Genomic DNA, 14,704 nt, shown 5'->3' on the forward strand with positions numbered 1-14,704 from the left:
TGTGGAGAGGTCCGAACTGTCCCTTTTTAGGGTGACCTGAGACTTAGGGCTACACTGACGACCCGTCGAAGAGGTCCCAAAAAGTAGACCCACCTCTGCTCTCCAAAACTCCCTTTGAAGCTGAACCCCTGTAGCCGCAGAATACCCACGATGTGCTCCCCTCCCTCTCGCATTTTTATAACTAGGACTTAATGGGAGTCTTCTATACACCACGCACTGTTCAAAGACAGAGAATATAGAAAGCTCGCAAAGTGCCCAGGTACAAGTAGCTTTTCTGGGATTTCTGGGACAGAGAAATAAAGTGAGGACAAGTAACTTATACAGCGTGCTCCACGAAAGCCCGGCAGCTCGGGGTGCAGCTCTCCAGCACAGCTTTCCCAGCCCACGTGCGTGCCGGCCCCGCCCCTTCTCTAGTCCCTAAGGCTGAATTGGGGTCCGCCGATATCCCAGCATGCACCCGACGCAGGTCGCTTCCGTACTCACAGTGACTTTTCACTTTCCTCTTTCCCCGCCCCGGTTTTGGCCTCTCAACCAAACCTGTGAAGATGATTGACGGATGGGACAGCCAATAGAAATCCCAAGTTGCCAGAAGGACTTGGTCTATCAACCAATGGAAAGGAAACAGCAAGAGTGTTGGCGTACAGAAAGCCAGGACCGGTTTACTGGAATTGCAGCGGCGATCGGGGGTCCTAGTATACCGCAATCATGGTGAGAAAGCGGGGTGAGGAAAAAGGACATGGGGTAGGAATTGAGAAGCCGGGAGGGGTAAGATCAGACTTAGGAGCGGAGAGAGTATCTCCGGGTTGATGGAAGGAAGCAGCTTCAATTCGAAGGAAGCGGACCCCACGGGGAGGACCTAGGGGTTGAGTGGGGCTTTTAGCTGTCGCACAGGGCCCATCTAAAGAGCTGGAGTTCTGGGCGTCCAGGAGCCTCCAGTCTGGAGGACAGGGAGCACAGGAGCATTCAGATCGGGGGCTGGGCTGGGGGCTATGGCAGCCTTTGGCTCCTCGCGTTGAGGCCCTCCACTTTGTCTTTCCCAGTCTATTATGTCCTATAATGGAGGGGCCGTCATGGCCATGAAGGGGAAGAACTGTGTGGCCATCGCTGCAGACAGGCGCTTCGGGATCCAAGCGCAGATGGTGACCACGGACTTCCAGAAGATCTTTCCTATGGGTGACAGGCTATACATTGGCCTGGCGGGGCTCGCCACAGATGTCCAGACGGTGTAAGTGTCAGGGGTCTCTGCCCACACCCAGAACTTTCTTGGACCAACCTGGATGTTGGTCGTCTGCCAAACACCATCAGTGAGTCTGAGGCTTTTCCGATACCCCAGCGGTACAGATGTCCTGAACAACCTAGACCAGCATTTAATCTGTGGGGCTCTGGAAGGCACCTTACTGTGCACGGACTCATTTAATCTCAGATATTACCAGGTTGCTGTCCCACTTTGCAGATGTACAATCCGAGAATCTCAGAGTGTCTTGTCCAATATGCAAGTTAATGGGTATTAGCCAGGATCCCGGTGCAGATCTCTTTGTGTGGGGGGTGGGGTGGGGGGCAATAGGGGGTTGAAGCTAGGAGCTTTACTACTGAGCTACATTCCCAGCCCTTTTTATTTATTTATGTTTGAGACAGGGTCTGTCTTAGTTATTGGGGCTGGCCTGGTACTTGCAATCCCCCTGCCTCAGCCTACTGAGTCTGGGATTATAGGTGTGCACCACCTCCCAGCCCAGTGCAGGTCTCTTTAAAGTCAGAGTGGTGTCTGCCCAGTTCCTAAAGAACTTCATGTCTAGTTGGCAAACAAAGCAGGTATACAGAGATAGTCAACCCATGATGGGTTGGTGCATATTTCCTCACCTGTAAGTTAGCTAGTTGATAGTGGTTTTTTGTATGAAAAGGGAGAGTTTGGAAGAGAAGCCAAGTCAATTTTGTGATGGTCCAAGTGTGAAGATTATGGTTCTAAGAAGGTGGTGTAAAAAAACAATGGAAGGATCTGGGGCTTTGCCTTTTCTGTTACTGGGAATGGAACCCAGAGTTGCTTTACCACTGAGCCATATCCCCAGTCCTATTTATTTTTTATTTTGAGACATGGTCTCAATAAGTTGCTGAAGCTGGTCTTGACCTTTCAATCCTTCTGCTTCAGCCTCCTGAGTTGCTGAGATCACAGGTGAGTGCCATGACACCTGTTACACCACCATATTTTGGTATGGGGGGAGGACGTTTCCTGGAACCAGTCCCTAATGGATATCAAGGGACAACTGTACTAAAATCTAGATTAGTATCCGGCACGTAAGCAACACAGTTAAGATCCAAAAATGATTTTTATTTTGAGCATGTTAACTAAAATATAGGAGTTGGGAAGACTAATTTTGGGGAAAAGATGATGACTTTGAGTTTGACACCAATTTTAAGGACAAGGCAAGCCATTCAGAAATATCTTGCAAGCAATTAGGGTTTTAAAGTTACCAGCTGAGTGCAGGAGAGGCCCTGGTGATGTGTTAAATCCATGGGAGAAGATTCTGGAGAGACAAAGCATGTGGAGGGGAAAAAGAATAAGCTGCAATTTGAGAACTGAATCTTATTTTAGCAGTGGCGGAGGAAGAGATGTCAGAGAAGAAAAGAGGAAAAGCACTGGGAAAATATTCCATGCGGGAATATGAGGTCACAGGTGGCAGGGGCTGCAGGAAACTGGTGGCCTAAGGAGCAGCAGCTCTGGACTTCAGTCCTAAAAGGCTGAAAGACTCGTTCATGGATAGGGTGGACACTTGTCAGATAATATTCTCTCTCATTTCCCTTAAAGCCCCCTATGTCTCAAGAACACAGAATTTCCTGAGCTCTAACCCAGCTCACCCTTTTCTCCTGTTGGAATCAGAGAACCACAGCTCAGGTTCCTGTCAGTGTGCAGGCTCCCAGCAGCCTTGCACTCTCCTCACGCTGCTTCCTTTTCTTTGGGAGATTTTCTCACTGACTTTGCTTGTTTGTGGGCAACAGTTACTTCACTAGACCTCAGTTTCCTCACCTGTAAGATGGAACTAAAGTTGTCTCTAAGACTTTGTTGGAAGCATTGCTGTGCCTCCAACTCATTACAGAAACCAGGCATGGCATTGGTGGACTCTGAGATGGCCCTAGGAGAAGTGTGGCCTTCTCTCTTGGATACCTTCCTGTCCATCAGCACAAAGCTGTTGCTTCTGAGTACATTTAAGACTTTGCAGCATCCCTTGGTCAGGAAAGAGGTTGTATGTCTCCTTGAGTTCCTCCTGACTACCACAGGATAGACTCAAGGGGACACCCAGCAATGACTCACTTACTTTTTTCTCCTCCCACTGTAGTGCTCAACGCCTCAAGTTCCGGCTGAACCTGTATGAGTTGAAGGAAGGTCGGCAGATTAAGCCTTATACCCTCATGAGCATGGTGGCTAACCTCTTATATGAGAAACGGTGAGTGGAAGTACAGCCCTTGATTGGCCAAGTAGGCATGTTGAATGGAGGGACAGGCAGTCCTCCTTGTCCTCCCATTTCTCATTATTAGTATTAGTTTTTGTGAGGAAAACTCATTACAGAAACCAGGTGTGGTGATCACACCTATAATTCTAGTGACTCAGGAGGCTGAAGCAGGAGGATTCCCATATTTGAGGTCAGTCTCAACAACTTAGCAAGGCCCTGAACAAATTAGTGAGATCCTGTCTCCAAAATAAAAAATTTTTATAAAAAAGACTGGGGATGTGGCTCAGTGGGATCCAAAATACCAAAACAAAAACAAACAAACAATAAAAACAAAAATAAAACCCTAAGTTGTTTTTGTTTCTGTTGTTTTTGTTTATTTTATTTCAGTGCTAGGGATTGAACGCTGGGCCTCATGCATGCTAGGCAAGTGCTCTACCACTGAGCTATATATATCTCCAGTCTTTCTTTTTTATTTTGAGACAAGATCTTGCTAAATAGCTGAGGCTGGCCTTGAACTTCCAGTCCTCTTGCCTCAGCCTCCCATGTAGCTGGAATTACAGACATGTACCACCACATCCAGCAACAGAAAAATTTTTAGATTGACTTATATTGGGAAGGGGGCAAGTCTTATAAAATTATAAAAATTCACTTACATCTAGCTGTATATTTAATGGCTTGTGCTTCTTAAAAAGAATAAAAATACAGTGAGACTCACATGAAAAATTCTGAATTCTTAGTTGCTATAGCTCAGAGCTTCATTCCCCAGCCCAAGTGAAATTTTTTTTTTTTTTTTTTTTTTTTAAATCGGAATAGGTAGAGACAGTGATCTGCATGCTGTGGCATGTACTGGGCCTCCTAAAGAAAAACACTTTTCATGAGCCCAGGCCCCTCTGTGAAAAGACTGCAGTAAAAGTTAAAACTGACTTACAGCTGATGCTTTGGCAAAGCATGATCTTGACCCCAAACATAAGCCCTGAGCTCCATGACTGTCCTTGGTTTTAAGTTCATTATCCAGATAGTCAAGGTTTTTTTTTTTTTTCCGTTTATTGAGAGGAAAATATAAAAATTTCAACTTTTTACAGAAATTGTTACCCAGGGGGTCTTTTTGAGAAACTGGATTAAAGCATGTTATACACACACACCCCTTTGTTTTCTCTGGTTTACCAATTTTAATTATTATTTTTCTGTGCTGGGGATTGAATCCAGGGCCTCCCACATGCTAGGTAAGTGCTTTACCACTGAGCTCTACCCCTAGCCCTAAAGTATTTTTCATAGAGCTATTACTGAAGGTCATGCTCTTAGAAATTACTACAAGTCAATGAGACACAAGGATAATACTTTTATACCTACTGTTTCTATTGAGAATATTGTCCATTAGTTAAAAAGTATTTTATATGTAAAGATCCCTAAGATTAAGGCTCTGGGTTCCATCCAGCACTGCAAAGGGAAAAATAAAAGTTAGACACCATGATAGTTAACAGCAGTGTAGTGTACATTTCCAAAGAACTAAAAGAGAGGATTCTGAATGTTCTCACCAAAAGAAATGACAAATCTTTGAAGTGATAGAGATGTTAAACACAATGAATTTATTATTACACAATGTATATATGTATCTAAACCATCACACTGTACCCCATAAATATATATACGATTATTATGTATCAATTAAATGTAGAGTAAAATTTAGAAAAATGTAAGTCCTGGAAAAAAAAAACTAGACACCGTGTGTGTTAGCATACACCTGTAATCCCAGTGACTAAGGAAGCTGAGGCAGGAGGACCCCAAGTTTGAGGTCAGCCTCAGCAATTAGTGAGACACTGTTTCAAACCATGGAAAGGGCTGGGGATGAGGTGCTGTGGTAGAGGGCCCCTGAGTTTAAAAATATATATATTCCTAAGATTTCCTGGGCCTGTTGGTACACACCTGTAATCCCAGGTACTTGGGAGGCTGAGGCCAGAGGCTCACTAGTTTGAGGCAATTTAATAAGGCCCCCCATTCATCCACCCACCCCCCCAAAAAAAAGTAAGACTGATTTTTTTCTCAATTTTTTTTTGTTGTTGTTTGTTTTGTACTGGGGATAATTAAACCTAGGGATGCTTTACCATTGTTCCATATCCCTAGCCCTTTTTATTTTTTAATATGAGACAGGGTCTTGCTAAGTTGCTGAGGGTCTCGCTAGGTTGCTGAGGCTATATACTTGGGTCCTTCTACTTCAGCCTCCAGAGTTGCAAGGATTATAGTCATGTACAACTATGCCCAACAAATTGATTATGCTCAGAGTTTGAGATCTAGAAAAAATTTCCAATAAGCTGCCATTTCCTTTTGCAGGCAGTGAGAAATAACCCAGCTCACTGAGTCTCCCTCTTTGCCTTGCCTTGCCAGGTGGCTCAGAGCAATACTATGTTCAGTCTGAATAACTTGTACTTGATTTGTTTTATTTTTTTTCAATAAACAGCCTCAAATTCTTTTTCTAAAGGCATAGAGGTATTAATGTTTAGAGAATTGAATAATGATAGAACTTTGGGTTAGGATAGGGAAGAAGGCTGAATTCCCAAAGAAGGGAAGAGGAAGTGAGGGCCAGGGTAAGATGGATGTGAAGGGAAGTGTCAGAGAAAAGAAGATGAAGCCAGGCACTGTAGCCATCCCAGCAACTCGGGAGGCTGGAATAGGAGGATCACGAGTTGATGGTGGTAATGATGAGGTCTTCAAGCATTGCCAGCTACTAGGAGAGGCTTAGGCAGAGCTGACCACGGGGAGAAGATCTTCCCAAGCAGGTCCTGAGTTTTCCTCCCAGGGCTGGACCAGAGCCTTGTCTGTCTGAATAGGCCTGCACATGAAAGTGAGTACTCTTGAGCCCTGGTTTCTCTCTCTGGTCCTGGTCCTACAGGTTTGGCCCCTACTACACAGAGCCAGTTATCGCTGGGTTGGACCCGAAGACCTTTAAGCCCTTCATTTGCTCTCTAGACCTCATTGGCTGCCCCATGGTGACTGACGACTTTGTAGTTAGTGGCACCTGCGCTGAACAAATGTACGGGATGTGCGAGTCCCTCTGGGAGCCCAATATGGTGAGTTGGTGGCAGAGAGGGGAGCTGGGCTCTGGGGTAGCTACCCGTGGCCATCAGGAACAAAATGTGGTTGTGTGGCAAGTCGTGGGGAGAATGGAGTGCCCGAGGGTAGACTACAGCTATTGCTCCTTGGGAGGGTTTCCAGGAGCATCATTCCCCGGGGCCAGCAGACTCTGGAGGAGAGCACCCCTGTTAGCAGGCCCAGGTCAGCTGTTTACCACAGCCTTGAGTTGGATTCACTGGGTTCTCATTTCCATTATCAAACGAATGTTTAACACAGTGCAGCATTAATGGCAGCTGATAGAATGGGTTTGGACCCAGGCTGTCTGGGTTGGAAACCTGGGTCCATCTACCACTTAGCTATTGTTTTATTTTGTTTTTAATGTATTTTTAGTTGTTGATGGACCTTTATTTTTATTTACTGTTTATGTGCCGTGCTAAGAATTGAACCCGGTGCCTCACACATGCTAGACAAGTGTGCGACCCTGAGCTACACTCCCGGCCCCTGGTTATTGTTCTTGATTCTGTTATTTTATCTCCGTCCCCTCAGCTGGGAAAGAGGGTACTGACAGAGACTGACTTAGGTGTGGTTTTAGGAAAGCTCATGAAGAGAGCTCAGGATACTGCCTCTTGGAAGGGGTAGCTATTGTCATTGCATGCCAGCCCTCTAGGCTTGGACCTGGATACAGTGTGACTTGAAGGGCTTACTGTCACCTACCAAAGCTTGACAGACACCCAGATACCTGTTAAAATGCAGTGTGCTGGGAAGAGGAGGAAGGAAAGGACCTGGTGGCAGGAGGACGGGCCTGGGCAAGGTACAGGCAGAGCTCCGAGTGTTCTGTGACTAGAGCTCAGGGTGGCCATGGGGGCGGAATGCGGGTTGAGATGGGGTGGGAGATTAGAATGAGACTTCTAAGGGCCTCAAACCACCCAAACGAATTTAAAACACTTTCCCCCCACTGTGAGGAACTGGATGTGACAGGTTATTGTCATCTACAGGAGGCACTGAAGTCCTGAGCAAAGACGGTGGCAGTGGGGACAGAAGGGCAGCCAGTCCGGGGGACTTCTTCTGGGAAGGAAGCAGGGGAGGAGGCAGTCGCTGAAGAGGCTGAGTCTCCCCCTAGCTTAGCCAGGCTGAGTGTGGGAGGAGGAGCCGTTTTGGGGTGGAGAGGGTGGACATGGTTGGACAGGTTGAATTCTGAGGTGCCTATGGGACATCCAGGGGGAGAGTTCATCCAGCAGCTGAGAAAGCACATCAGAGCCAAGTGGAGATTGTTTTCCGCATTTTATAGAAGAGGAGTTAAGGTTCAGTGAAGGGACACGTTACTTGCTCAGGTCACGCTGCTGGCTCCTGGAGGAAATTCAGAGTGTGACATCTTTACATAGTGCTGCTCCCTGCCAAGGAAGGAGTTGAGGCTTCCCACATCCAGGGAATAGCCTCACTTCAAGCATGGCTGAAGCCAGAACTGGGACCTTGAGGCTAGAAAAAAAGAAAGTAAAGGAGCCAAACTAAGTCAGGAGTCTGAAAGGGCTCTGCTCTGCCGCAGGATCCAGAACACCTGTTTGAAACCATCTCCCAAGCCATGCTGAATGCTGTGGACCGGGACGCAGTGTCAGGCATGGGAGTCATTGTCCACATCATGTGAGTACATGTTGGGAGAAGTCTGGACACTTTGCAGATACCTGTCTGTCTGCTGCCCCACGAACACTCCATCTTCCCAGCCAGCTGGGCAGGCATGAAGAGAAAAAAGCCTGGGCTTGTGGCAGGCACGGAGCAGAAGTCAGTGCTTCCATGCCACCTCCCCTGGCCTCTGCCAGGTGGGGCTCCATGACCCTGATCTGCCTCCTCTGCTCATATTCTTCCCTAATGGTAACCCTAAGATCTCAGAGAGCTATGTAGGCAGGAGCCACCACAAAGCTACTGCAAATTGAACATCTGGGCAGCTCCCCATTCTTTCTCCTGACCCCCACAAGTCCAGAGCCCAGAACCATGGCATGTGCTGAGCTCTGGGGAACCATTTTCCAGCTCTCTAACTGCCACACACACACACACCCCTCTTTGGGACTGTGACCAGAACCTAATTGTCTAAAGTAGAAAGTGTGCTTCCAGCTGCTTTCTGCAGTCCAGTCAGCGTTCAGACCCTTTTCCTCTTGGGGTAGCCTGCTAGCTTCCTGCCAGTACAGAATTTACTACCCTAAGGTTCTCTTGCGTTCACTGGGATTAGATCAAGGGGATCTCTAGGCCTGAGGAACCTCCCCCCCCCCCTTCTATAGTGTGGAGTAAATCCAGGACCTTGCACAGGCAGGCTAGACAAGTGCCCTACCCCAGCTCCTTTTTAAAAATTTATTTTGAGATAGGGCCTCTCTAAGTTGCTGAGGGTGGCCCCAAACCTGAGATCCTCCTGCTTCAGCCTCCCAGGTAGCTGGGATTATAGTGTGTGCCCCGCTCAGGAGTGCCTTTTGTTCTTTGGAGGCCATCTCAGTCCACCATTTTCTGGGAGAAGCTCCCCTAGGTGATTCTCCTGTGGAGTCTTCCCAGTTCCCCTCTCATCCTCCTGCTTCTCACCACAGGCTGACACCAGCTGAGGCTTGCTGGACAGTTCCTGGGGGCAGTAAGTGGCCCTCAGCTCTCCTTGCCCAGAGCCTGCTGTTAAGGCTGGGGCAGGAGGTGTAGCTACCAGTTAGGTGGGTATACATGTCTTCTGTCATTTTCTCCCTCTACAGTGAGAAGGACAAGATCACCACCAGGACACTGAAGGCCCGAATGGACTGACCCTGTTCACAGAATCCAGTTTTTCTCTTTCTTTCCTTTTTTAAAAAAAAAATAAAATAGCCTTTCTTTCATTACTGCTTGTCTTTGGTGCTTCCCCAGACTCTGTCCTCAACTAGGCAGGTACAAAGAGCTACTAAGGTTTAGCTTGGTCCTCAGATTTTTCTTTCTTTTTCTTAGGGATGGGTGTGGTGGGGTGGAACCCAGTTCCTTGCACATGCTAATAAGCAGGTGCTCCCTACTGAGCTCAGACTGGGCTCAGGTTTTCCTTTTGATATGTGTGCTGCTCCACTGAATGATCAGGGAGAATAATCTACAAGTCACTGTGGAATGCTTGCTCTGGGCTTGGCCTTGAATAAATTGCTTTCACCTTCTAGAATTTAATCATCATAATGAGCCAGAGCAGTTGTGATTAGTTATTTAGAGATAAAGGGCAGATAGAGAACTTGTCCAAGGCTACTTTATTTATTTTTATTTTTTAAGGTACTGAGGATGGAACCCAGGGTGCCCTACACATGGTCTCATTAAGTTGCTGAGGCCAGCCTCCAACTGTGATCCTCAATCTTTTATAAAAAATGTTTAAGATAGAAATTCGGCCAAATACCCACAAGAGGTTTTTTTTTTTTTTTTTTTTTTTCTTTTACTTTGGAAGACACAACATCTTTGTTGGTATGTGGTGCTGAGGATCGAACCCGGGCCGCACACATGCCAGGCGAGCGCGCTACCGCTTGAGCCACATCCCCAGCCCTTTTTTTTTTTTTTTTAATATTTATTTTTTAGTTGTAGTTGGACATAACACCTTTATTTCACTTGTTTATTTTTGTATGTGGTGCTGAGGATAAAACCCAGGGTCTCGCATGTGCAAGGCAAGCACCCTATACCACTGAGCCACAACTCCAGGTTTTCTACGTCAGTTTTAGAACAACCTGGGGAGTTCACAAAACACACTGGATCTCATCCCTTGAGGTGCTGACTTAATTGACTTTTTAGGGTCAATTATCTGTCTTCTAAGATACCTTGAGCCCAGCTTGCAAGCTGTAGTAGATGCCTTAGAAAACAAAGGGACATTTGTTTAGCACAGTGGATCCCAAACAGCCACCCCAGAATGCCTCCCACGGGCACTGCGACACACATCACTGGCAGCAAAATCCCTGCTAGAGATTTTGGACACAGCTGGACAAGAAGAGTGGAGCAATGGGAAAACAGTACACAAGGGCTCTTGAGGGCTTCCTGCAGGTCTTTTCAGTCATAGATAGAGGCAGGGGGGTTTTGTCTTGTTTTTGTACTAGGGGCACTCGACCACTGAGCCACATCCTTTGGGGTTGAACCCAGGGCCTTGTGCATGCAAGGCAAGCACTCTACCAACTGAGCTATATCACCAGTACCCCACCCCAACAGCCCTATTTTGTATTTTATTTAGAGACAGGGTCTGAGTTGCTTAGTGCCTCACTTTTGCTAAGGCTGGTTTTGAACTCACGATCCTCCTCCCTCCTAAGCCCCTGGGACTATAGGCATGTGCCATTGCACCCAGGCAGAGACAGTTGTGAAGAAATCTCAGTAAAGGATCATGAGGTGTTTCCAATGATTTTTTTTTTCTTTTGGTACTGGATATTGAACCCTGGGTGCTTTACCACTGAGTCCTTTTTATTTTTTCTTTTGAGACATGTTTCACCAAGTTGCATAGGGCCTCACAAAATTGATGAGGCTGGCCTTGAATCTGCAATCCTCTTGCCTCAGCCTCCCGAGTGGCTGGAATTACAGGCCAGCACCACCACGCAGGGATCCAATGATTTTTAAGTGGTAATAAAGCTGACCTAGATCATCAAAGACAAGTAACACTGAAGGACAGCAAGTAGCATGGCCCCACTAAAGTAACAAAAATGGAACATCAGCAAAGATTAGGATGAATGTATATCAAGATTTCCATGAACTTGTCCAGGGTATAAAGAAATTTCAAGAGCAAGAATGTCTTCCCTGCTGGATGCAGTGGTACATGCTGTAATCCCAGTGGCTAGGGAGGCCGAGACAGGAGAATCAGATTCAAAGCCAGCCTCAGCAACCATGAGGCGCTAAGCAACTCTGTGAGACCCTATCTCTTAAGATTTAAAAAAAAAAAAAAAAAATAGGGCCAAGAGGGGCTTGGGTTGTGGCTCAGTGGTAGAGCGCTTGCGTAGCATGTGTGAGGCAGTGGGTTTGATTCCCCCCCCCCCCCGCACCACATAAAAATAAAAAATACAATAAAGGTGTTATGTCCATCTACAACTAAATGTATATATATTGATCAATAGATAAAGGGCTGGGGATGTGGCTCAGGGTTAGCCAATTCAATCCCCAATACCAAAAAAGAAAGAAAATAATGCCTTCCCTCACTAGAATTAACTCAGAAGAAACAAGAACTGCTGCCATCATGTCATTTTTCTAAGAATCCCTTGAGTTTTAGCTCCCAACTGCCAAGGGAAGCCCTCATCTCCTCCTCCTTTCCTTACGGGTTTACATAATGTTGGTACCTTTTTTTTTTTTTAAAGAGAATTTTTTAATATTTATTTTTTAGTTTTCGGCGGACACAACATCTTTGTATGTGGTGCTGAGGATCGAACCCAGTGCTGCACACATGCCAGGCGAGCACGCTACAGCTTGAGCCACATCCCCAGCCCACCTTTCTATCCTTAAACAGATGATCACCGTGTTAACCTTAGACCAAGAAGCCAGTCAATCCTTTCTATGAAGCTAATATAATGGTTCTTTCTAGACCAATTTAAAGGAAACACAAGGATGCTTCAAAGATTGTCTGATTCTTTTAAAATACATGTCTACTTATTCAGGGATACATTCTTTCTTTCTTTTTTTTTTTTTTTAAGAGCTTACATTTTAATAGGGATGAATCAGTTTGGAATCTGTTTGCCAAGCTGAAGTCATAGGTTGTGAAATAATTTTTAACTCTTGGAATCATATTACCTACTCTAAATAGAAGCATAGGGAGGATTTGTTTGTTTTAATGTGAATTTTTGCCTGTCTTTAAAAATGTTGATGTCAACTCTAATTAACCTTAAAATACACTAAATGGAATCTCAAAAGTGAGCTATCTCAGAACTTTCTTGGTGCTACAGCTTTTGTTTTCCAGTGGCTAAAATACCAAAATGCCTTTTGTATTAAAAACTGCTTATCAAACCTGTTATTACTTTTTTTTTTTTTTTTTTGTACTGGGGATTGAACTCGGGGGCACTTGACCACTGGGCCACACATCCCCAGCCCCATTTTGTATTTTATTTAGAGACAGGGTCTCACTGAGTTGTTTAGCACCTTGCTTTTGCTAAGGCTGGCTTTGAACTTGACCACTGGGCCACACATCCCCAGCCCCATTTTGTATTTTATTTAGAGACAGGGTCTCACTGAGTTGTTTAACAACTTGCTTTTGCTGAGGCTGGCTTTGAACTCACAATCCTCCTGTCTCAGCCTCTGGAGCCACTGGGATCATAGGTGTGCGCCACAGCACCCAGCTATTACTACTGTTCTTGAAGATGATAGTATTCTATGTGGCCAAATATTTGAACTCATTCTGTACTTAGGCATGTCAATGTATATTTGTTTTCTTAATTTAACTCCTTTCACAGCCATGCTAAGGGTGGAATCTTCCTTCCTTTACAAGTATTTCTGGTTAAGGAATGTGAAAAAAAACTAAAGCTTTGTTTGGTGTAATCTAAAACATAAAATTGATCTTTCACAGTCAGAGATGATGAATGTTTCTGCTACATACTTTTATATATTACTTATCAAACTAGTTAACAAGTATTTTTATGTTTGTACACAAATATGCTTTCACAGTATACATTGTGTACATGTAAATATATAGTATTTCTCACTGTTCACTTTTAAATGCCAAAAAACGGTGGGGGGGATAGAAACTGGAGAACTTTTACTTGCTGGTCTGATACTGGTAGTATCTATCTTTGGCCACTTTTATCCCTACTTAAGAAACCTTTCCAATAGAATACAACTGGATGAGACTCTGAAAAATCACGCTCAATATCTCCTGCTAAATATTGTTAATATCAAGTATTAATTGTAAAATTTGTAAGTAACTACTACTATAATTGTGGAAGTTTTCTGATTATTATTATTTTTTGATACTGGGGATTAAACTCAGGGACACTCGACCACTGAGCCAATCCCCAGCCCCATTTTGTATTTTATTTAGAGACACGGTCTCACTGAGTTGTTTAGCACTTTGCTTTTGCTGAGGCTGGCTTTGAACTCACGATCCTCCTGCCTCAGCCTCCTGAGCCGCTGGGATTGCAGGTGTGCGCCACCATGCCTGGCATATAGATAATTTTCTGTGGATTTTTTAAACAATTCAGGTGCTGAAATTAAAGCTGATCTGTTATTACGGGGAGGAGGAGAGGGAAACAAGTTCCTTTTTTCTTTTTGTAGTGCTGGGAAGCAGACCCAGGGTCTTGTGCCTGCCCACTAGCGCTCTACCTCCGAGCTACATCCCATGCTGGTCCGAACTCCTGAGCAAGTGTCGAGCGCTGGGACTGTAGGTGCACACCACCACACCTGGCTTTTTCTTTTCTTTCTTTGTTTCTGATTCATAAGATCTGGGATGAGACCTGAGAATTTACAGTTGACTTTCAGGTGCTACTTTCAGGTACTGATACTATTGGTCCACACTTTGAGAACCACTAGATTTTAAGCTAAAAAGTATCCAGGAGGAGAACCTGAGGTACAGAGGTTCCATGTTCATTCAGTCAGCCGCACAGCCAGCCAGTAGAACAGGGCTGCTAGCCAGTAGCCCTCCTCCCCAGCTGGAAAAGTGAGAGGGGGGGCAGTGATTCAGTCCTCCAGTTTGGTGCGTGGCAATGACAGTGGGCAGGCAGCCTGCACTGGCGCTGTGCTTTTTTTTTGTAGATGACACAATATCTTTATTTATGTGGTGCTGAGGATGGAACCCAGTACCTCACACGTGCTAGGCAAGCGCTCTGCCACTGAGCTACAGCCCCAGCCCTGGTGCTGTGCCCTTAACATTGCCTTTTTTGTTGTTTTGTTTTGGTACTAGGTATTGAATATAGAGGCACTTTACCACTGAGCTACATCCCCAATCCTTTCATTTTTTGAGAGAGTCTTGCTACACTGCTTAGGCCTCACTAAGTTGCAAAGATTGGCCTCAAATTTGCAATCCTCTTGCCTCTGCCTCCAGAGTTGTTGGGATTACAGGTGTGCACCACCAGACCCTGCTTAATTAACATTGCTTATTAGTTGTATCTATAAATGGAATGTCACTGACCACATTCTTTCTTCAGACTCAAGCCATACACTGATTTTGCCCAAGCAGCCCCTAAAACTGGGACCAAAACTTTTAATTGGGGGGGGGGGAGGGGGGGAGTATATGTGGCGGAAGACATTCCCAAAGGACTCACACGTACCAGATG

At 45.4% G+C, this 14,704-nt stretch overlaps 1 protein-coding gene across 1 annotated transcript; it reads left to right on the top strand.

The window, feature by feature from the left end:
- The first annotated feature begins 616 nt into the window (after positions 1–616).
- Psmb3 (proteasome 20S subunit beta 3) lies at positions 617–9,352 on the top strand. The gene is made up of 6 exons (XM_026387090.2): positions 617–708; positions 1,041–1,225; positions 3,330–3,437; positions 6,331–6,508; positions 8,056–8,150; positions 9,233–9,352. Exons 1-6 carry the CDS (start codon positions 706–708, stop codon positions 9,279–9,281), a joined length of 618 nt encoding a protein of 205 aa, XP_026242875.1. The 5' UTR covers positions 617–705; the 3' UTR covers positions 9,282–9,352.
- The last annotated feature ends 5,352 nt before the right edge of the window (positions 9,353–14,704 follow it).

Source organism: Urocitellus parryii, chromosome 7 (assembly GCF_045843805.1).
Source record: "Urocitellus parryii isolate mUroPar1 chromosome 7, mUroPar1.hap1, whole genome shotgun sequence".
Classification (NCBI taxonomy): Eukaryota; Metazoa; Chordata; class Mammalia; order Rodentia; family Sciuridae; genus Urocitellus; species Urocitellus parryii.

Excerpts from the sequence above, each read along its gene's own strand:
- Psmb3 (XM_026387090.2), top strand. Across the intron at positions 3,438-6,330 it reads AACCTCTTATATGAGAAACG|GTTTGGCCCCTACTACACAG; the intron begins GTGAGTGGAAGT and ends CTGGTCCTACAG. Across the intron at positions 6,509-8,055 it reads CCCTCTGGGAGCCCAATATG|GATCCAGAACACCTGTTTGA; the intron begins GTGAGTTGGTGG and ends GCTCTGCCGCAG.